Source organism: Lytechinus variegatus, chromosome 7 (assembly GCF_018143015.1).
Source record: "Lytechinus variegatus isolate NC3 chromosome 7, Lvar_3.0, whole genome shotgun sequence".
Classification (NCBI taxonomy): Eukaryota; Metazoa; Echinodermata; class Echinoidea; order Temnopleuroida; family Toxopneustidae; genus Lytechinus; species Lytechinus variegatus.
In genome coordinates, this window is record NC_054746.1 from 32,268,468 (window position 1) to 32,293,384 (window position 24,917).

Genomic DNA, 24,917 nt, shown 5'->3' on the forward strand with positions numbered 1-24,917 from the left:
TATGTTATTCTTTTATATAACCCATTAAAGTTATACCTTGGTTTATATCATACAAGCCACCCTCATGGAATATTTATAAATGGAAACTTTATAACAGCTCACCTCAATAGGTTGTACTCATTCATTATTAAATGATTTTGGTTCAAATATTATTCTACATATGGCAAATTACAGTGATTTTCTTTGAATGAATTTAAAGTACACTGAAACTTTAAAAAATACAAGACTTAAACTTATTTTAGGATTGCTGGGATATAAAGAAAAATAAGGAAGAACGACCTTTACACTAATGTCAATGCAATACTTCAATCCTTTCCTGACATATCTCTCAACAGGATGAGCATTCTTAAATAAATTTGGCTAAGTTGGCTAAGTAAGGTAGCATCCTAATCATCTTTTCCATTTTCATTTGATCAAAATTTCTCATACAAAAAAGTCTCCAAATGGAATTGGGAATTTTTTTTTAAGTATTGACTGGAAACAAGGACTTAGGTACTCACTGCTTGGCATTCTTCTACAAAGTCATCAGAGAAGTTGATGATTGATTCTACCCGATGCCTTAGCTGACTGTCACAGAGATGTTGGAGTAGGAAGCACATAGCAAGCTTGACTGGCTCATCAAGATGCATCTGAAGCATTCCAACTGTATCACTTACACCTGAAAAATCAATTTGGATCGATTTAAATAAAATCAGATTAAATCAATTTGTTCAATTCAAATCTATTCAAGTTAGGTTGACTATCTTAAAAAGCACATCAATCAACGTGCAGCTAATACTGTACAATGGTGTCACTCACACTTCAGAAAGAATTATTACTTTATACTGGATTCATTTAAATTGAATCAAATGAATTTACTAACTTTACATCTATGTTTGAAATGTTGTCTTCCTTCAAGAAGTGTACAAAATAAGATAAACAGACAAACCATATTCAATCTTATTGTTTTTTACATCTTGATATTCTACTTCTCTTGAATTTACACACAACAACTGCTAATTAAATGACACAAGCTATTATTGCATAATTATACATATTTCAACATATGAATAATTTAATAGATTCTTTGTAATGGTAACATACCCTTCTTGTATGTTTCATCAAATGTAGCAGGATCAATGAGAATAAGAAGACTCTTCAGATCATCATCATCAAACTCTCCTGTAAAATAACAAAGGAACAGCAATAGGTTGTAGGTGAAGATTTTTGGTTTGAACCATTCCCTTCAAATTGACTCATTGATTCTCACTGCTGATTGCAATTTGCTCAGAGAGATATGGAATATTTTGATTCTCGGGGGCCGTTTCATGATGGACGTTTTTGATAAAAGATTTCCTGGGGAGCGTTTCATCAACATTTTCGTCCGACAAGTTGTCAGATCTGACATCTTTCCTTGATTTTGATTGGCTGAGAGTCACTGTTTCTATGGAAACTGTCGGATAAAACAGGAATTGTCGGATAAAACGTCCGACAAGTCCTTTCATGAAACGCTCCCCTGGACATGATAAAAAAAAATAAATTGTTCACACTTACCAATAACAAGGAGAGCATCACATAATTGTAACAAAGGCCTGAAAAAAGATACAGAGAACAAAATGATAAGAACCAATATGAAGGTTTATATGTTAGAACATATCAATTAAAACAAACAATTATTGAACAAATAGGTTGCAAGTCAATATGAATTGGATTCATAACCCTAGCAAAAATTAATCTGTATCTTTTCTGTGTCAAAGTTAGATTTGATGCTAAAAACTTTGGAAAATCTATAATGCAATGAAATGACTTATAATTCTAGTGAATATTAATATCAAAGATTTGTTGAGAAATTATTTTGTAATTCATCAGTTATAATAGGAATTAAATCAAGCCCCAAATATTCTTGTTTAAGTATGATCATATTTCTCTTTTATATATAATATAAAGTGTTTCTAACTTACACAAAGAGGTTATTATAGTTGCCACCGATGGGATCTCGGCAGTGGGACACACCGTGTGCCACTGCCTCACCCAACGACGTTATGACATGCTGCTTGAGCACCTTGAGATTAAAGCTTGGAGGAGCTTGCTCTGATGCCTTGATACTCTGACCAAAGCTCTGATGACTACTGCATGGGAGAGGGAAGGATGGTAGGAGGAAAGTAGAAGAGAAGCTCATACATACATGTAGTAACATTACAACTAAATACTAGAAAATGAAAGGTGACAAATTTATGAATATAACAAAAACAAAATACATGTATTACAATTTCATAATACATGTCATATTTTCCAGTCATCTTCTCCTACTTCTTCTTGTCTTCCTTCTCCTACTTTTACTACTTACTGCTACTACTACTATTACTACTTCTTCTACTACTACTACTACTACTACTACTACTACTACTACTACTACTACTACTACTACTACTACTACTACTACTACTACTACTATTACTACTACTACTACTACTACTACTACTACTACTACTACTACTACTACTACTACTACTACTACTACTACTACTACTACTACTATTACTACTACTACTACTACTACTACTACTACTACTACTACTACTACTACTACTACTACTACTACTACTATTACTACTACTACTATTACTCCTTCTACTACTACTACTACTCCTTCTACTACTACTACTACTACTACTACTACTACTACTACTACTACTACTACTACTACTACTACTACTACTACTACTACTACTACTACTACTAATACTACTTCTGCTGCTGCTACCACCAAGAAAAATACCTCTATTGTGCTTTTCTACATCATATCTTTGCTGTAATGAAATACATGTACAAGTACATGCTCACTCATAATAGAAAGAAAGTAAGAATAAGAGAAATTATTAATACAACTGACTTTCATTCAATGAGATAGGAAAGAGGATGTCTATATTCCTCTGCTATATTCCTCCTCTATATTTTTGGCAGCAGGCGGAAACACAATCTACAACTCTTACCTGTCTGCTGATGGTCCTATATTAAGCTGTGGTCTGATGGAGACACTCTTGGTGGTACTCAAGGCTCGTTTGATGGACATACAACTAGAAATGTCCAATTCTTCATCTACAGGCTTGGGACCAGTCATGAGAGGGATGATAAACTCATCTTGAGTTTTTAACCTGGATGCAGATGAAGAAAGACCGCATTTTGATACATTTTGTTGTGCAAAGTATTTCTATTTCCTTTACATGTATATTTCATATTTCTTTTCTCTTAACCGCTTAGAGGCAATTTGCGAATTTGCGGTATATAAAACTGTTATTATTATTTGATTTTAATGAATCACATACATTCATCCACAATAGCATTTTATGCGTAAACACAAAGCTTACAATGTTTTTCAATTGTAGAACAAATAAACAACAAGAAAAAAAATACCCATCTAACATCAAATAATGCATTACAGGTTACATTGATACATCTGTACATAGACTAAACATGTACTCATCAAGAAATATACAATAATAATGCAAATGCAAGTGTCATAATTTGTCTTCATTTGTAATAATATGACTTGCATGAGAGCTGAGGCATATCAAGAGAACACATCACTTATTTCAATATATATTCACACTTAAATGAAATGAACATTGTGTGAGTCACCTGACTCTTGCTTATCGGACAACTAAAATCACCATGCATTATAGGATTGACATGTTTTTGATGAGATATACGCAATTGACAGCTACTGGAAAAACAACTTTCTCAATATCCTATCATACCAAATTGCATTTTTTAATTGAACCCTTTTTAAGGTAGCTGTCTAACAAATTTCTCCTTACAATTTGTGGTCAAGGTGCCCTAGCCCCAGGTATTTTCAGGCTTCTAAGAGGTAACACGCTTTTGTAAAACCACCCCAAAAGGATTTTTTGATCTTACCTAGCACTGACATGGGTCTGGAGATGAAGGGCATGCAGCAATTTGTAGTAACCTATCCTCAAAGGACCAGATATATCTAAGAAAGAAAAACAAATATGAATAGACAAGAAACTAGATTTAATTACAAACTATTCATCAAGTCACATCAAATTTATTCATTCTTAATCAAATACAGTCAGAAATGGATGTGATTTGCTGATGATGTCATGAGATCAGAGATGCACAACATTTACACACATAACTTAAATGACTTGGTCAATTTAATAATACATCTTGATTGAAATGATTTTTCTTGTCTTTCCAAGTTTTATGTTGATCTTTTGTTGTTGTGGTTTAGCCAATTTTTACAGAAAGACATTTCCCAACCTAAAGTGAAACTGGTCCTGAGACAACTCACACTTTAATACATGTACATGCAGGTGTTGAGCCTTCAATGGTGTAATCTTTATAATTGCTGTGATTTCCTGTGAGTGTTGACTATCGGATGTTTTTTTTCAAATTCTCAGTAAATTTCCATTATTACCTGTATTATTTGTGTTAAACTATTAATGCAAAAAAAAACTAAGAATGTAGAGACATTGAAGTTCTACTGTATTTATATGGTGCTAAATGTTGGCTTTGGATTGTTCAGAGTTCAGACTCATTATATCCAGTTGTTGTGTGTCCGGACAGGTTGTGTGTCTGGACGATCAATTATAGAAAGTCATTTGGAAAATTTACAAGTGAACTTTCATCAATTTTTAGTACAAAATGTTGGGAAATATTATAGAGAACAAAATAGAAGAAGATTACAACTATTGAATTCATATTTTTAGTGCAATCCAAAGACAAAAAAGAAGGCTTCAAACATATTAAGTGTCCGGACACCCGACCCCCCATCCTACTATACACTGGGTGACTACATGTTAGGTGATGGTGCTGGTGTTGAAGCACAATTTTTATTGCCTTCCACTTCCAGACATATTGAACAACTTACATGGGCACTGTAAACAGTACATGAGCTGGTCTTCATTAACATGGTTGATCAAGGCATGGGCGACATGGTGGTTACCATGGGAACAAACACTGCAGTATAACCTCAATGTATGTGCATGGAACCTGCATTAAAAAAAAAACATGTATAACTGTGGAGTTAAGATTTTGAAAAAGAGAAACTACTGAAAATATGAATTAATACTAGTATGTAAAGTGCTTTGATACATTAAAACAAGTTTCTCCATCATAACAATATAATAACAAACAAAAATTTTAGTATTATAATTAGGGAGCCCATCCATATTGCATTGGCAGCGTGCACCCCGCGAGCGTACGCTTGCACACTCTAAGACGGGATAATAGCGTCGGCCAGCGGCAGCTAGCTGCGATAATTAAAGCACAATAGAACTCACATCCGCTCTCGCAGCTCCCCCTGTGCCTGCTGCCGCTCGCTGCCATACTTTATGTTACATTTGATTATAGATTTAATCCTCAGCTCGCTGTATCTAGCGGCAGCTAGCGGCCGCTAGCTGCGCTGTCGCTGCCCCCCATTTCTATCAAAATTCGCAAAGGCAATCTCACCCCGCGCCGGCCACGGCTAGCCTTCAATTCCGCGACTCGCTCTGGAATGAAGACCCGGAATGAAGAGTAAACATGTACGTCGTGGTGCCTGTACTAGTTCCACTTGTGCTACTCGACTTCAAATTTATAATATTATATTTAAAAGCATGATAATGAAAGGCGTTCCTCTTTTATGTCCGTATCAAAGCACTTCATGCAAGCACGCTCTATTGGAAATGACTACAGCTGCAGCTAGCTAGCGGTAGAATATGCTCGGCCGCATCGTGTCGCATGGCGACCGAGTACTACAGATCAACACGTGCGCATAATTTATGAATATGACAAAAATTCTCGATCTCGATAAGTCGATGGTTCTCAATAGTTTCCGTTGTCAACGAACTGAACTGAAAATTAACGCCATCAATAGAAATACTGCTGATTTCGAAAATGTTGCAGCTTTCGAATTGAGATTGACACGGAAGATTCACACATGAAAAATAAGTTGAATTAATGACTTTTTTAACGTATGATTTTGGGACCGGATACAGATGGATTACACGCCTATTTTATCCCGTTTTATCCGAACGTCAACGTTGCTTCTTGGCACTGACAAAAATATTAATTCCCGAGCATGAAAATCAAGAAGCGCAAGACAAACCGTTCGTTTAAAAAGAATATTAATGATCGAGCAGTTGCACGAATTGTACCCATGCATAGTTTTTTTTTACCTCTATTAAGGCCATAGTTTGAGACATCTTGGTATGAATAGGCCTATATCATCCAACTCGCCGGATAATGTCCGCCAAGAGTGTATAACTAGAGGGGTATATAGGCCTATTCATCTTTGCCACGGGAAGATTAATATTTTTAGAACATTTATTTTTTCTGACAGAGGCCAGATAAAATGACACAATATGAATATGATGCCCGAATGTAACTAAATTAGTGCGAACATTGATATCAACGGCAAACTAAATTTTGGAGAATGATAATGACGCCATATCATTAAACACGCTAAATCGCAAATCAACAAAATGTCTACTTCTTTTTCTTTTGTTAGACATACTGCCTTACTTTTTATGTTGGTTTGAAATACTTCCTTTTATGATATTTTTGTTTTGATTTTTTGACATTTCGATTTTGTTTCTGACATCGTATAAATTGTTTGGGTATATTTATGTTGGGTTTTTTGTTTAACTTTTTGCCGAATTTTTGATATTGTAGGCACTCTTGATTCTAGAAAATTATTGGGAACGCAATCTGCTTCTGTTGGACTTTTTTTGGAAAAATACGCGAATTGTATTTCTTCCAGGAGAATAAAAGTTTACATTGGAAGGTTTTAATTGATTTCATGATATATAATTTCCACTTCAAAACAATTTCAAAAATACGTCTCGAACGATCGTGCATTAATCTAAGACTAAGATGTTGAGTACTTTTATTCCAACGTATTTCCCTTTTATTGGAAAGATAATCGAATAATATTTATTTCAGGGAAAAGAGCTTATGGTATCTGAAAAAAATTCTCTATAATTTCCACCTCAAAACAATTTTGAAATACGTTCCGATCGATCATGAGCTGTGATCTGAGAGTTGAGACCATTTATCTAATGTATTTAGGACTTATATTTCTGACTTAATTGAAAAGATACGTGAATTGTACTTCTTTTTAGGAGAGAGTTTATTCTCAAAGGAAATTAAACTATTTCAATATAATTTCCAAATCAAAACAATTTTGAAATAATTTCTGTCTCGAACGATTTTCAATTAATCTGAGACGTTTAAATTTTTTATTCCAACCCTTTACCTCTTACCGGACCTAATAAACCGGCCAAAGTCAACGATCAGCACCATTAGCGTACCTAATAAGGGGGGGGGGCAGACTGCCCCCCTGACGAGTCACAACACATGCAAGTGACGTATCCCTGCCCCCCCCCCCCCCTGACGAGTCCAAAGTGATCCCTGACGAGCCAGAAGTGACCCCTCTCCAGTGAAGACTTTTTTTTTTGCTTGTCAATTTTTTTTACCATTATACCTCGGTCACATTTGCTCAATGGCGGCTGTACGGCGAGTCGGAAACAGCCGTTTTAACATTTTTGAACCAGCTGCATATAGGTGGTTTGTATATAAAACAAATGAATAAACGGCTGTTTTAATTCGCCTTACGGCTGCCGTAGATCAAATGTGACCGAGGTTTAAGTCTTGGTATAAAAATCAGTGCTTTTCAGTATCAAGGATCGTCTTTCTAGGCACGGGATTAAATCCGATCAGCCTTTCATCCACCAGTTTTCTATAGTGCGTTAACAATTCCCTATATATAGTGACGCTATATAAAGACCACACGCAGAGTGGGGGGATTGCGGGGGCGTTAAGGGTCGAATGCAAATTACAAACGCCGTCTTTTGAAAGGCAAATGAAATGGAGTTACAAACATCTCAAATTAATGCAGGATCGATCACGCATGATTTTAAATTTAATGCGAGTGTAAACGATTTAAATAACTAATATTTCCGTATATGGACGAACCCATGTTCTGTCAGAAAAAAATGAAATGACTAATTTTCCCGACAAAGTCGAAAAGGCAATATTTTAATGGAATAAAAGTCGCAAAAGTTCTTATTCTTGATCCAATCCGACATGAGATGAAAGTAGTTCAGTATGGAATATCGAGTTAAAAGATATCCTCTGTCAATAAAAATATATTTTAAGACTTTCGATGTGGAAATAATTGATTTTTGTTGGGCTATGAATACCTATATCTTCCAACAACATACGATTGTTGTTCTTGGTCCGACCCGTTATAAAATGATGGTCTACTTTAAGAAAATCATAGATATACCTATATACAGAGTTTCGATCTAGCTGATACTTCTAAAAGGTTTCGAATCGGAAAGAGATCCGACCCGACATAAAATGGCGATATAAAATTGACAAATATCGAGTTCATAAAGATCTTGAATTATTAAAAATATACTTCTTTTGGAACAGAAAGAATATAATTCGCACGACGCAATAATATCTACATCTTCTAACAAGATGCAATTATTGCTTGTTCTTGATCCGACCCGATATGAAATTAAGTATACAAAAAAAGTTACTCCTCCCCGTAATCAAAATTCCCCTGCCGCCATCCATCCTCCTACCCCGGATGGCGGGCAAGGGGATTTAAAAAAAGAGTAATACATATATAATGATAATATGACAAAATATATTTTGCGTTCAGAATTTTATGTTGCTCTATATACACAGCACATGGCGGTAAATGAACGTGGACTGAAAAAGGGACGACATGTTCTATTTCCACTCCATGCAGAATCATTGCCACTTTCGTGCAATTTCTAGTTAATTGATGCATACGCAATTGTTGATGATTATTTTACATCTCGTCTTTTTCTAACAATTTTGTCCAATAGGCGTCACTTTTCTTCTGTGTCTAATTTGTCAACAAGGTTAGAGCTGCAAAATATGTTGCAAATGTGCTTTTATCCTCTCAACGATAAAATGCGAAGGAACAATAGATTTAATTCCTTATAGAATTAGAGCTATTGTGACAAGTTCGGGCAACTGGCACTTCGTCATTTCACAAAGGAGTGATAAGTGCCCATGATCGAATACATTGACCCTGAGCTTCATTGAAAACATTTACGTTAGCATCTAATTTTTTTTGTCAGGACGACCTTTGTGCTTTTCTTGGCAAAAATAACAATTACAAGAATTCTTTGAACAGGAGTGAAAGCAGGGAGCCTGACCAGGTTGACGTTATTCCAAATGGTGCAAAATAACCCCAACATGAAACTACAATGAGCACGCAATAAACAGACGAACATTATATTTCAAAAGTGTTTCGGGTTATTATAATTTTGTAAATGTAATTTGAAAAATCGCGAGAGCAAAAGAAAGTTTAAAAACGGAGAAAAGAACGCAAATACAATGTATTGAAAGATGTGAAAAAAAAAACAAGTATGAAAAGTAGATCATGAAAATTTAAAGAACGGGATTTTAAAAATAGCGACCAAGCCGACCATTATATGTTTTGGGTAGTTGGACATCAAACATGTCGGGGGGGGGAGAGAACACGTCCTTCCAAAAGTCAGTTAAGCGTAGGGGACACAAAATGTCATACACCCCACCCTCTCCCTGGCTCCCCCAACAAATGGAAGCTTTAATTCATTTGATTATTTACGAACGTTCTCTAAATGTCAAAACTATCAAAATTGTTGAAGATATGCCTTATAGAAAATTCAAGCGCGCTTCGTGTCGTGTTTTCGTGCTTGCACCATTTATACCTTGGTCACATTTGCTCTACGGCGGCCGTACGGCGAGTCAAAAACAGCCGTTTTATTCATTTTTATTCAAACCACCTATACTTAGCTGGTACAAAAATCCTAAAACGGCTGTTTTCGACTCGCCGTACGGCCGCCGTAGAACAAATCTGACCATGGTATTACAAAGGCCAAATGAAATCTGATCTTAGTTATATAGCAATATAATGAGGCATATCTTTTAAAGTAGCTGAAAGGGCAGCTAGGCATTGTGGCCCCGGGTAAATCTATTAGCGCCCTCACTAGTATGGACTTGGTTGTATACCCCCCCCCCCCCCCGATTTTTAAGTTTATCTTTCTTTTAATTATGTTAACAATTTGCAAAGATTTTGTATCCCCACGCCGATACAAAAGGTAAGTTATAATCAACTTATCCCGCCTTCTAACAAGGTATTCTTTTTAGATGCCTATTGACATTACCGCCCTAAAAATATATGTGTACATAATTATACCAAAGGGCTATACATACTTTGTTGATTTCAACATGCCCAGGATTTTATAGGTCTAATAATTTTCGACACCCAGCCCCCCCCCCCCCCCCCCGTTTACATGAAATCGCCGAACAATTTTTCAAAAGATTCTAGTGTTGGATGACTTTTAAAAGCATTAAAAAAGAGGGCAAAAAAGTAGACTCCACAGGATGTTCTTTCTTATCCTCTTTTAAGATTAACTGATTAAATACCTAACAATGGTGCTGTTTAAGTCATTAAAGATCAAAGCGGCCATTTGCTTTCACAATATAATGCGCGGCAAGTTCTTTTCAAAGAAAGTATCCGACGTAGATTATATTGATTAATTATCATTGAAGGGTCATGGGCGTAGCGGACATAACTATTCTGCGAAAGATCCTGCTCTTTTCATTGCGCTTGAGCGTTTTTCAGACTACTCGTTACAATGGGCTTCAAGAAATCAAGAAATTTATTAATTGTGTATACATTGCACGAGTATGGAAACAATGAATTGCGAAGAAGCACCATTACACTCACCTGCTGCGACAAAATAATCCAATGATTATGTAAAATGAAATGAAATTACTTGAATACTTTTGCATCAAATATTATGGCATAAAATCACAAATTTTGTAATTTGAACCATCAAATTAATGGCAAGGCGAATTATATCATTCTAAAACAGGAACAAGCGATTATCGCCTATTAGTGGAAGAAATAGTTAATTTTTAAGCACGGTTAATTAGATATATATGAATTCTTCCACCTTGAAACGTACTAGAAGTATTTATAAAATCATTTATTAGACAGTTTTTGGCTCAATATTTCGTACATTTATGCCTTTATTTCGTGTCCGAGCAGAAATGAACACACAAGCGATAATCGTACATTGTTTGAAAATACCGTAGATTATTGCGAAAGGCAGTCAGATGCTTTCCACCTCATAACTATTTAGAAATCTACGGCCTATTTTATCTATTAACATGCCAAATATTTTGCGTCATTTCATGTCGGGTCGGATTCAAGAACAAGCTATCATCGTACATTGTTCGAAGAAAAGAAAAGTTATTTGATTTCCGCCTTAAAACTATTTTCGAATAATCTAGGACACATGTTATCTGTCAATGTTCCATATATTTTGTTTTCTGGTCGAATTCAAGAACAAGCGATTATCGTACATTGTTCAAAGAAATACGTAATTATTTCGCAAGTTTTATTATATGAACACGAATCTTTCCACCTAGAAACGTACCAGAAATATTTTCAAAACCATTTAAGACACTTTTTAGCCCAATATGTCATTTTTTTATACCTTCATTTCTCGGTTCATTTCGTGCCAGAGCGGAAACAAACACGCAAGCGATAATCGTACATTGTTGGAAAATATCGTAGATTATTACGAAAGGTAATTAGATTCTTTCCGCCTTAAAACCATTTTAAAAGTATATTTCGAATAATCTAGGATCCGTGTAATCTATTAATATTTCATACAATTTGTTTTATTACATATCTGTTCGAATTGCGACGATTATCGTACATTGTTCAAAGAAATACATAATTATTTCGTAAAGTTTAGATACATGAATACAAATCTTTCCACATTCAAACGTACCAGAAATATTTTTAAAACCTCTTAAGACACTTTTTAGCTCAATATTTCATTCTTTTATACTTTCATTTCGTGCCGGAACGGACCTAAAACTATTTAAAAGTAGGCCTATATTTTGAATAATCTACGACCCATTTATATTCCATATATTTTGTTTTATTAAATGTCTGGTCGAATTCAAGAACAAGCGATCATCGGACATTGTTCAAAGAAATGCATAATTATTTCGCAAGTTTGATTATATTGATTATATGAATACGCATAGGCGGCGGGGGCGGGGGGACCCGTCCCCCCCCCTAAATTTTAGGAGGGGGGACGGTCCCCCCTAAATTTGTTGTTGATGACCTTTTTTTTTTTTTTTTTTGCTTGTCAATTTATTTTCCTACGTCCCTAAAATTTTTTGGTTGAGAACTTTTTTTTTTTTTTTGCTTGTCAAAATTTTTTTGGTTGTCCCCTCCTAAAATTTTTGGCTTCCGCCGCCAATGTGAATACGAATCTTTCCACCTTGAAACGTACCAGAAATATCTTTATAACCATTAAAAACACTTTTTAGCTCAATATTTCCTTAATTTCCCCGTTCATTTCGTGCCGGAGCGGAAACAAACAGGCAAGCGATAATCATACATTTGGGAAAATACCGTAGATTACTATACGAAGAGTAATTAGATTCATTCCGCCTTCAAACTATTTAAAAGTATTTACGACCCATTTATCTATTAATATTCCATATCTTGTATTATTGATTGTCTGGTCGAATTCAAGAACGAGCGATTATCGTACATTGTTCTAAGAAATACATAATTATTTCGTAAAGTTTAGTTACATGAATACAAATCTTTCCACATTGAAACGTACCAAAAATATTTTTAAAACCTCTTAAGACACTTTTTAGCTCAATATTTCATTCTTTTATACTTTCATTTCGTGCCGGAACGGACCTAAACAAACACGCAAGCGATGATCTTACATTGCTAGAAGTTACTATGTCCTATTTCATGTCGGGGTCGGATTAAGAATAAGTGATGATCGTACTTTGTTGGAAGAAATAGATCATTATTACGCAACGGAAATAATATAAAACTAATATCAATATGAATCTTTCCACCTCGAAATGTATAAGAATTATTTTGCTAAAAATCTAAGACACTTTTTAGCTCAATATTTCTTACTTTAATACCTTCATTTCGTGTCGGGCAGACAAGAAAATCGCCGCATCGGTCGCGCACATTTCACCAACGGATTTAGAAAGCACATCATTTTGAGTACGAGTATTCGCCTGCAAGTTGGCCGCGTGCAAGCTGCGAGAAGCGGCGAGAAGCTGCAATGATAAAATCTAGGATTAATGATTCCTGTTAATCTGCTTTAATCTGAGCAGCGCGCCGCCGCTAGCTGCGTCTAGCGGGGAGATACATCCTGTTCACTAATTACCGCAGCGGGGGTGTGCTCGCGGGGTGCACGCTGCCAATACAATATGGATGCGGTCCCTTAGCTGAAACAGACCTTGCAATAATACGAAGATTTTTTAAATTAGAGAATCTAAAAGTAAAAAAAATGTTTCTATGGTAGTTACAATAAACGAGAAAGTAGCTATGACAATTTTTTTATTTGTAATACAGGGCACTGGTAGAAGAGGGGTTAACTTACTTGAGAAGGTCCTCATGCTCTACCAGTTCTAAAATATCCATACTACGGTTCTCTTCGGGTATATGGACACCTAGCCAAGATACTGTATCGAGAAGAAAAAATAATGGAAACGGTGATGTTGAATACAAAATGAAACCATTAACTCGAAAGTGCGAAGTAAAAGTAATTTGTAAAATTTTGGATAAGACCGCCCCTATGGTTTCAACCTCTAATGTGTATTCAGGCCATCGGGGATACTTTCAGTTTTCTGTCAACATTGGAGCACACAAAAAGAAACATTTTCATGAAAAACCACCTGCTTATTTAGAACAGTTATACTTGATACAAATTCACCACTTAATTGTGTCAAACACTGATAAATCAATCTTTATATCCTATACATAAGTTATATCATGCAGAGTGCCACAGGGCTTAATATCAGGACCACTTTTATTCACAAAATATTTATGTGTATGTCCATGTACATGATCTACCTGGTTCTGGACATGACACCAGCCAGCCGTTGTTGTCAGAGACCTTCTTGGTCTCTACATTCATGGTCTGTAGTGGAGCCCTGGCCCACGTATAGGTATGCATATCCTGGACCTCAACCCTGGACGGACACTGAGGGGTTGGGTTGTGGCTGTCCCCTCGGAACCAGGCAGCAGATAGGGGCAGGCAGTTCTGGTGGAATAGAATCAAGTCTCAAGTTAAATCAAAGTGAAAGACAATATTGTAGACTAGTTTCTGTAGACCAATCTTGTAATCCTGATGAATTATGTTCAGATACATGTATATGAATGAATAACTAATTGTATACTATACATAAATAAATATAATTAATAAATGAATGAATAAATAAATAAATAAAATAAATAAACAAACAAACAAATAATAAATAAATAAATAAATAAATAGAAAATTAATTAATAAACATGAGCAAAATATTACTGTAAAATATTGAGTGCATACATAGTGATGAAAGTGTGTGTACATGTATATTTCTGGATTAATGCAATATTGCAGATGTTTGTGTTATTTTTCTAGAGGTACATTACTTCAATAATGAACAATGAAATAGATCATGTAATAACACTGATATGACTTTGTAAAGTGCATTATGAAACTGTTTTGCATTGCAATGTGAATAATTTTGTACACTGGAAGGGTAATAACACTTTAATAATACAATTGCAAGAAAGGTTTGTTTTACAAAAAAAAGTTCTGCATTAATCAGGGAGATATCAAACCTGTAATTAGTAAACTTAAGCTAACCTTGGGTAGCAAAATGTTACACACAGATTAATTTTAATTGATTATGCAGAACAAAGTACGTTAGTAATTATCATTCAAACCTTCTCCTATATAACACCACTTGTTACTACTCCACCAACATTAATTTTATTAATAGCAGAACATACAGTGAAATAAAACATCTAAATTAGCAGGGGAAAATTTGACATGCTTTTGTACGATGTATCTTCACTTTATGAATCTCAAAAATTTAGAAAAGGTAAATTCAAAGCGATATATACATTAGTTCTACTCCAATGCACTGGTTTAGAATAAAAAGATAGGGAAGTTACAATTTTTGCCATGGCTTGGTTTTCATAAATGATTCTAATAGATAAATTGATATGATTTCATAAGCTGAATTACAGATGATGCAGATCACTTGTAAAAGTCTGTAAAATCTTTTAATATTATACATGTAAGGCTAAAATGAAACTTCTGCTAAAAATAGCAGATTAAGGCTGCATTTTTCTTTCTTCACTTCGTATCCCTAAAGCGTGTCCCTAAAATGACCGAAATCTGATGAATATCCCTAGGCTCGGGTACGAAATTCACCATTGAGTACAAGACCATATTCAACAGTACAGTGCATATGCGCTTATGCGTGAAATATATAACGCATACAACAATGAAAGCAATGAGATGCACAGCATAGATCACAATTACGCTCAATGACGTCATAATTAACTACGTATTAAAGTCGCATGTCAATGACCAAACTTGATCCTAAAGTGGTGATGCCATAATGCGTTAAGTGATATGACTCGTTCAAAATCAAAATAAAAATTTTCGCTCTTTTTTTTTTTGGGGGGGGGGCTGTAAAGATGATAATAATTATATTGGATGGCATTATTTCTGGTATTACTTTCTGAGACATCCAATATAATATAAATATCTAATTTCATCAGCAAAGTCACTTCATATGTAGCTAGATGAACAATAAATGCACATTTGTTCTGCCTGGATTGCACATTAGAATATTCACAAAAATATATCCATGAACACAATATCCCAAATTAGATCGATGTTAGAAGAATACAAAATTACAAGTATACCAATCACAAGCTGGCAAGTTATCACAGACTGTTTCAAGATTGAAGAGATTAGAACATTTTTACACTTCATACCAAAGAACCATTGAACCTCAAGAACTCTGGTTCAGTGTAACAAGCAAAAAGACATATACATGAATCAAACATGAATATCAAATATCATCATCTTTGGATGAAGACTCTGCACCTCTATCTTTCTCTTCCCCCTCCTTCTCTCTCTCTCTCTTACTCTGCTTCTAAAATTTGCTGGTAAAATTAAAGCATGATTTTACAAGCTGGTAAATATTCTTGTGCTACAGTAAATAAGAACTCCTAAATTTTCTTCGTGTAAAGTGAGACAGAATGTCGTACATGTATATATAACCCTTACCAAACATTAGCTGATGCAAAAACATATTCCAGTTATTTGTAAAGTAAATTTACAAACAGCTTTATGGAACAGTCCTCTGCCATGTCATTTGGGTACATTGCCAACTTGTCCACTGCCAACTCGTCCACTCACCACAAGGTATACCTTCATTTAGTCAATGTCATTCCGTCCATCAACATTTTGTCTCGGAACCATTTGGTTAAATTATCACTTCATCTAATCACTAGTTCGTCTATGACCATTTCATCTCATAACCAGTTGGTCCAATAGTAGTCTTATTTTCATTTATTTGCCCGATTAACACTTTGTCTAATTAGACCAAATGGTAAATGGACTAACTGGCTATTTGACCAACTGGGTATTAGACGAAATGGTTAGTGAACGAAATGGCAATTAGATCAAGTGGATATTGGACAAATTGGCATTGGACCAATAAATATAAACCATATGTACATGTATAATTGAGACCATGTGGCAATTCACCAAAACTGTGATGCAAACAGTTTCTGTAGGCGATGAGTTAATCAATGAACACTTTCTTAAAACTAATGGAGATCTAAAGCGCATGGATTAAGAGCAATATATGCCAAAATTGAAATGAGCACTGATGAATTGCTAGCTATAGAGGGAGGCATACATTCACCTGATTGACGCTCATATGAGCGAATTCTGATTGCACTGAGCTGGATCGTCTCTCCAGAATCTGAGAATCATGCAAAACATGCATCATATGCAAATTTCTAACATCCAATCTGAATGGTTGCGTAAATATCCTAACATAGTCTCAAATATTTTCATCATTCACTCAAATCTATGCATTTGAATACAAATCACGGTCAAATAAAACTAACTTAATGATCTCTTGCAAATTGATAATATGTGCGGGTGATGCATCTACATTTATATAATACATATTCATTAACAAAATTGATAAATATTTCTTGGTGCATTAGCAAAGTAATAATCATGCATTTTGGAAATGAATACAGAACCATCCTGATGGACTACAAGTTAATGCAACAGCTTTACTACACCTTATCCGCAATTTCCAATCATTAGAAAAATAAAATGTTCTAAATATTCTAATTCTGCCTTTTCTGCATCTGGTTTAAAAGATGACACTACTTATTTTCTGGTTTATGTCACACTCAAATAAGTGCTGAAGGACATGACATCAGACATTACAGTATATTACCAAATATAAGATTCAAACAAATGAATATCCATCACTGAAATCTGTTAACAGGTTTAAATTTCAAACATTAGATTAGAACCAACAGTTATATGGTACATATCAATGCAGATATCAAGCCTTCCACTTGAACCAAATTTCCAGAGAAGACAAGCCTACAGTGTCTATATAAAAGTTTATAAATTGTGCAAAACACTGAAAAATAATATATTTGGTGCATTTACTTGTGTGAAGCAATGTGTATTATTATCAATGACAGAACATCCAAACGCTAACTTGGTGGTCATACCATAGACACATGTCTTCAATGTGACCGCCGAATTAAAAACCCACAGTAAGGTGGATAAAATGAAATTCTAGTTTTTCATAAATATTCAATTTGAAAATGCAGATCCTAAGCTTTAGAATGATAGATTGACTGATTGCATTACATGTACCTTGTATTTGAAGAATAGGAAGAGGAAATAAAAAAATTATAGTTCTCTAAATATAGACTTTAGGGAGACTCCATGTGTGCAACTGAGTATTTTGACTTGTTTTTGAGAGCCATATGTATGGATGGCGTTGAATTGTGGGTTTTGGGCTGGGTTGGCGGAATTTTTTAACAAATTTCTATTAGATGCCAAAAGAGAAAGTCTTATGTCTTATGGAAGTGCTAAGATACTGTCCCCAGGTTAAATAAAATAAAGAAATATGATTGAAGACAATTCTGACCTTTGACCTTCCAAGTTCAAACTGGAGCATCTCCTTACTGGTGGGTTTCACGAACACAGCTGGAAATAGCTTGGTCTTTGGTTCAACCTAAATAAAAAAAAATAAAAATAACAGCATTAGTATATCTTCAACATCACAGTTTCCATAATTGCTTATGCAATGGGGCCCAGCTGTAACTTCAATATCCAGTTTATACCAACCTGATATTTGGTGCTGATATCTCTACCGTTGATGGTGAAATTGAGTTCACCGTTGGAAGCATCCACGATACATCCAACAACCAAGCCTGATGAGATCCTACGCCCTTCGGGTGTGATGAGCAGATCCATGTGGTCACCAACACAAACCGTGAAGCAGTCACGCCTCTTAGACCTAGATGTGGTTTGATTATAAAGTGGGCAAAAGAATTTCAGGATAATGATAGTATTAGTAGTATAAGGTATAGTCATGAGTAGTGATTGAATTGTTTCTGGATTATCTAAACGTGATTTGATTTTCAGTTAAACTCCTGGTTGCATTGCCACACTGATAAATTCATGCTTGGGGACGGTGCTTGTACATAGTCGGGAATGAGATTATACTTAATATACCATGTGTCTTCTCATTTCAGAATAACACTTAGATGTCAATACAGCAACAAAAAATAATATCTAGAAACAAGGCTCACATAAAATTCATTCAACAATTCAACAACAAATAATTCTACAGTTATTGACAAATTATTGACACCTACAGTATGTATGTATATAAATTGAATCTGCTTATAATAATAATAATAATAATAATATAGGGTATTTATATTGCGCACATATCCACCCTGTTAGGTGCTCAAGGCGCTCCTATATTACCCGGCTAAGCTAGGCGTTCATAGCGCACACAGCTTTTTAAGGAATTACTTCCTACCGGTACCCATTTACCTAACCTGGGTTGAGTGCAGCACTATAATGTTTAATAAGGATAATATAAACCCATCAAACATGAGCAAAGTGAAAAGAAAATAAAATTTCAAAGAATAAATGAACAATGATTACGTTTCTTGAATTCCTCCATTCTCTCCAAGCATGTTGACGGTGACTTCACTGGTCTTGGAAGGATCAAAGTGAGGTGAGTAGTGATGGTATCCTGGTGTGACCCATCCAACATGGATATCAGTAGGATCTTGACCTGGGAAGATCCTAACAGAAAAATAGAACTTGGTCATCATGCTCAGGTCAATGGAATCAGCCTCGCTGATATCAGACATGATGTCAATGGACTTGCTGAAGACATCGAAGCTGCTTCCCATCGAGTTCAGCTTGGCCAGGCGAGGGCGACCATGGTTGTCAGACCCAACCGACCCTTCATTGTCACTCTTCAATGGGATGTACTCGCGGGTCAGGGTACCAGGAGGTGATGCTTCCGGTGTCCTCAACCTGTCTGACTTCTTCCCCCGCCTGGCTGCTCCAGGACTGCGCTGACCGTCGACCTCATACCCTGAGGGTTTGGCAAGAGTATCCTCAGGGTGTTTGGCACCGGAATCCATGCTTGCACTCTTGGTGAACTTGCTCCGCTTGGACTTTGCAGGAGAAGGGCCAGACCGCTCGAAGGAGGAGTCTGGGGACTGGACGGTGGATGTTTCGCTGGAGGCAGCACGGGACATAGGGATCTTGCGTCCTAGAGGAAGAGAGGCTAGTTTCTTCTTCTCTTTCTTGGTGAGTTCTTTGGTATCTCCATTGTAGCCATTGACTCTTCCATCTACATCTATAGCATCAGTATCTATCACCTTGTGTTCTGCAATAGAGTACAACAGACCAAAATCAATTAAAGAATGGCAGATATTTTCCTGTAAAGAGAAATAGGCATTCTTGAAGTTGAGGCTGAATTACAAGTACTTCTTGTAGTAATTTTTTACCAACACTGACATAACCATACATAATAAGCCTTTGATACTTCAAACTGTTTCTTTTTTTTTAAATTCCTGTTTGTGAAAGTGATTCCATTAATATACAGCATACAAACCTCAAGTCCTGATGAAAACAAAGATATATTCCATTTGACTTCAATGATGGTTCAATGAAACATTCATGTTTACAGTATTTTTTAACTATTAAATGTATACTGTATCTTCATATAGACAGCAAAACGTAGGAAGGAATGCATGCAGATAAAGCAGTAATATGAAGATATGTAAATGAGCCACTGCAACCAAAAAGCATAAAACAAAACCCAAATGCAAGGCAGAAGTGTTGAGAAAACCTGGACTATGTTCTAAAAGATAAGTTCTTCTTCATTTTTGATCCTTAAAGAGGATGGATATATAAAAATCTGGTTTCCCAAAGTATTAGGAATAACCTCCATGCAAAAAGAATAGATAAACTTGAAAAACCTAAACAATTCTGAATTTGGGCTCAGGCTACAAACAGTACCATGAAATAAATGAGCCATTCATTCTATCAGTTAAATAACAAATGATTAAAAGGAAAGATATCAAGATTTGTACTTATGTAGAAGAACCAAATGGTAAATTGATATTTTGGAGGTAAGGAAAAAATAAGTTCTTTAATAAAGAAATGATGACACAAAGGAGAGAAGGATAGCAAAAGGAGATGATCACGGTAGTGGTGGTAATGAATTTTATATGATGATTATGATGATAATTATAATGCTACATGTCTACTGATAATTGAAATTGCAATTATAATGATGTGATGATGGTAACAATGAATACAAAACAAAAAATATGAATCCATAATAAAATAATTAGAAAATAAATGCCCAAACAAAGTCTACATATTAACATGAAATCATAACAGTTAGCTGCATAGGAATATTATAAACAAGCAATTCCAGATTCATTCATGATATATAAAAAATTAAAATAAACATTGTGTATGTAGTGCTATAAATGTACAGTTGAGTAAATGGAATAAAAACTATGCACATTCAATAGTAACCCAAAGGTCAACAATGGCATTGTAATTTGTTTCAGCAAGAAAAATATATTTCTTTTTATTGGTACAAATTATTAGTGAAATCAGCTTGGAGTTAATGAGTAAATATGAAAAGCAATTAATGTTCATATGGCAGCAATGTTGGAATAAGCAATTAAATTAGAAAAGAATGGATTAGAAAAAAATAGAATATGATAAAGAGAAAGCACGATGAAAAGAGTAAAAAACAACATCATCACAGGAATTTGTGAATAAGACTTTACCTTCGCTTATCAATAACTGTACCACATCAGGTATGGCTGAATGAGTATGTTGGAAACATACAACACAATGGGAGTTATACATGTAATGGAGTGCCAAACAGTACAAATATTTTTTTTATAGAATGGATGAAGGGAAGGGGGCTGTGCATGGAGGGGATATGGGTTTCAAATGGGTTCTAACCTAACCTTTTTTTTTAATTCATCAAAGGCAGTCTGTTCAAAGCACAATATTTCCAATGATTTTTTTTTACAATACAGAAATATATAGTTAACACAGCCAAACCTGCTTTAGTGGATACCTGTATAGAGTGATCCCCTGTCTATAAAGAACACAGGTTTATTTCCCTTGAATAATTTCCATTAAATCACAAAATATTTTACTCAACAGTCGCAACTTTTTTTAAACACAATTATAATATAGGTTAAAAACATTCCAGTTTATTAGACAAACAAACAGGCTTTTTGATTTGTTTCTTTTACAATGATTAGGAAGGGGATATTCAATGAAAAGCATGATTACACAATTTTTAGATACAACAGCTCATAGAACAAGGTTACAGGGCAATGATTTGTTTTATGCATTAAATTTCAATATAGAACTTTCATGCAAGAAAAACTGTTATTTATCATTTGTTATACTTATTCAGCACCTATTTTATCAAATTTTCGGACAAATTTTTTTTTTCATGCAAATCTAATTAAAGTACAAGACAATCCAACAAGGAGCAAAAAGGTTTATAAAGAGCATAATAAACTACATGTAGCTCCAAGAATTTTATAATGCAGATTACTTTGATGGTAAAAAAGAGATTATAAGTGAATATTGCTTAGGATTTGATTTTGCATTATATTCACTATGTCTAAGACAAAGCACCTTCACAAAGAGTTTATGTAGAGTACAAGCTTCAATGATTCTAATAAGCTAATTTATATTTCTTCAATAGAAAAAATTCATACAAAAGAATTATATATGATCAAATATTGCTTAGTATTTGATTTGCGTTATATTTATGAAATTTAAGATTAAGCACCTTTGTAAAATGTTTATAAAGAGTATAAATTAGTCTCCATAATTAAATAATGAAGATATATTTCATTGATAGTAATATATAATTCATTTTGAATGGATATTGCTTAATATTTTACTTGCAATATATTCCCTAATTCTAAAATTGGACCCTTAACAAAAGTCTGAGTTATTGTATGTGGCAGATTATATCAGGAATCCTATCTACATATAGGTTGTGTTTCATACAACTGTTTGTAAGTTATAACTTAATGAATGACTGGAGATCTTTCTTGGGTGCTAAACTATATTTGCAATCATTTTTATTTCCTCGGCTACAGCTGAAATCTGATTTTTGTAAATTAAATTATCATTTTTACAAGCACCTGGATTTAAACTGAAATATTTGCACAATTTGATTGAGATTATGGCAAATGCACCCCCGCTATGTTTAAACAAGGAAAACATTGAGAAGAAGAAAGGGCACTAGTTGTGTTAACATTCAAACAGCTTTATGAAAGGATCACCTAGATTCATTTCATTCTTCTAGTCTAGCATTCTCTGGAATCAACTTTTGTTTTGGTACCGTGCATATATATATTTCATGTAAAAGAAACCTAACTGCTTTATTGCCTGCTTTCTTATATATAAAGATTCATGCAAAAAAAAACAGAATTAAGAGAAATGCCTCTGACTCCAGATATTAATTCAAATTGTGAATATTCATTGACTTTCAACAAGGAAATTCACTAATACTGCCTTTCTCAAAATACATGTTTTCCTCCCCTTCCCCTAAAATCAAACATATATCAAACAAACAAACAAACAATACAAACACATAAACAGTGGGACTGATGGTTGTTTGTTCTCAAAGAAAAGATACAACTGACAAATCCATAAACTTTTAAGGAGGAAGAGAGGGGGTATGAATAAAAAAAAATCTTGTTTCATTATAACCTGTAATCATGTGAACATTTTTGGTAAATGAATAAGTCAATATCAATATCAATACGATATCTGAATAAATGGTTTTGGTATGTCTCTATTGGGGCATGAAAATACTTAACAAAACTTTTCTACATAAAGGTGTATTGTTTGAAAACATTTCAAATGTAGTATCTTTGCTTTATTTTCAGTTCATATTTTGATTTATTCAAGGCAGGGAAACATCAGATTGGTCATCTTTTGAAAACCCATACATCTATCATCACAAACGTAATAAACTACATGTATTCACAACAGACAAACATGAAACACAGGATAAATGAGAATTACTCTGTAATAGCCTGTGACGACGCCCCTTGTGATGATGGGGATGATGATTGGAAGGGGGCGGTGTTGGCTTGGGGTCGGGGACACTCGTGTCAAAATCAGAGTCACTCTCCAAGGTGCTGCTCCTGTAACCGTTAGTAACCACTGTAAACAATGCACACGGTAAATAGGCACGGCAAACAGGGTTAGTACACCTCGATGGGAACAAAACAAAAAAAATGTTGATGAAGAAAAATCAAAGATGTGAAAGGTTAGTATTGCCATTTCAACCACGCTTGGAAATGCTAAAAGATTTCTTTCAAACTCAGCACACGCTTGCCTTTTTTACTCTCAAACGCTAAATTCCAATATTCAAGAGCACACATCACATATTTCAAATTATATTATATCAAGGATTTAGTTAATCTAAAATTATTTAATGAAAGAATTCTCTTTAAGTACAAAAGAAAAAAAAATGTTTATTTTACAGTCTTGGCAATCACAATACTGCACTAGTTGTTAGTTGTATTCTCTTTTAATCCGATTATTTATTGTACATTCTCTTTTCAGCAATAATTTTTTTTAGAGTTTACATAACATTAACATAAAATAAAGCTATTTTTGTTGAACATCTCTCCCTTCTAGACTAAAGAGCTTTTTCACTTCTCACTGAAATATATTGCCTCTCTAAAGTGTAACCATCAATAACCATTATTAGACATGCATGAATATTAGCAATGTGCATAGTCATGATATAAGCAAAGACCCTGATGATAAAAAATAGGTTAAATCAAACATGCTAGATGTGTTATAAATACCCCCATAAATATATAGGATCTACATGTATGTGTATTATTGGGGGTTAATTGTGGACTTCGGGTGGTGTTTCATAAAGCTATTCATAAAAATATGCATGACTTTATGTAAGACTGGAGTATGAAGTGCCAAAAATTGAACCCACATTTTCCCTGATATTTCAAGAAAAACTGATCATTCCTATAATCATATAAAAAGAAGACTAAACAAATACCTTGCCCTGAAAATATGTTTCATCATTGAAATTATCAGCCACTCTCTACATACTGTATATGTATTTCAACTTAAGCATATGCAACTGTTTATTTTTTTTTTGTATTTCCAACTCCATTTTTCTCCATATATACTTGACTTCATGATCTGGTCAAGGTATTCAAATTTCAGAGCTGTACAACTTATTATGAACTACAAAACAGTGAAAAATCATTTCCGGAAGGTCCCACAAATAGGGGGCCAGACCTATATACACTAATAAAAAATTCGCCCAATTCAAATTGATTGAGATACCCTCTTTGTTTATGATATTCCAGTCATTTGTAAGATTGTGTGATACTTTCAGATCAGCTTTATGAAGCAGTCCCCGCTATAAGAACTACA

The 24,917-nt window shown here is 34.5% G+C and overlaps 1 protein-coding gene across 3 annotated transcripts in view; it reads right to left on the bottom strand.

The window, feature by feature from the left end:
- The window catches only part of LOC121419035 (ryanodine receptor 2-like), a 222,160-nt gene that overhangs the window by 109,639 nt on the left and 87,604 nt on the right, over nucleotides 1-24,917 (bottom strand). For 2 of the 3 annotated variants that reach the window (XM_041613313.1, XM_041613312.1), the window contains 13 exons: nucleotides 19,086-19,824; nucleotides 18,255-18,426; nucleotides 18,055-18,141; nucleotides 16,792-16,851; nucleotides 13,928-14,117; nucleotides 13,455-13,536; nucleotides 4,871-4,992; nucleotides 3,895-3,970; nucleotides 2,973-3,134; nucleotides 1,941-2,108; nucleotides 1,534-1,571; nucleotides 1,084-1,161; nucleotides 501-658 (listed from right to left, as the gene is read on the bottom strand). In XM_041613313.1, the coding sequence (XP_041469247.1) occupies nucleotides 501-658; nucleotides 1,084-1,161; nucleotides 1,534-1,571; nucleotides 1,941-2,108; nucleotides 2,973-3,134; nucleotides 3,895-3,970; nucleotides 4,871-4,992; nucleotides 13,455-13,536; nucleotides 13,928-14,117; nucleotides 16,792-16,851; nucleotides 18,055-18,141; nucleotides 18,255-18,426; nucleotides 19,086-19,824 (2,132 nt within the window). Of the gene's footprint in view, nucleotides 1-500; nucleotides 659-1,083; nucleotides 1,162-1,533; nucleotides 1,572-1,940; nucleotides 2,109-2,972; nucleotides 3,135-3,894; nucleotides 3,971-4,870; nucleotides 4,993-13,454; nucleotides 13,537-13,927; nucleotides 14,118-16,791; nucleotides 16,852-18,054; nucleotides 18,142-18,254; nucleotides 18,427-19,085; nucleotides 19,825-23,528; nucleotides 23,670-24,917 lie in introns of all 3 variants that reach the window. The other variant, XM_041613311.1, reaches the window with a different exon arrangement.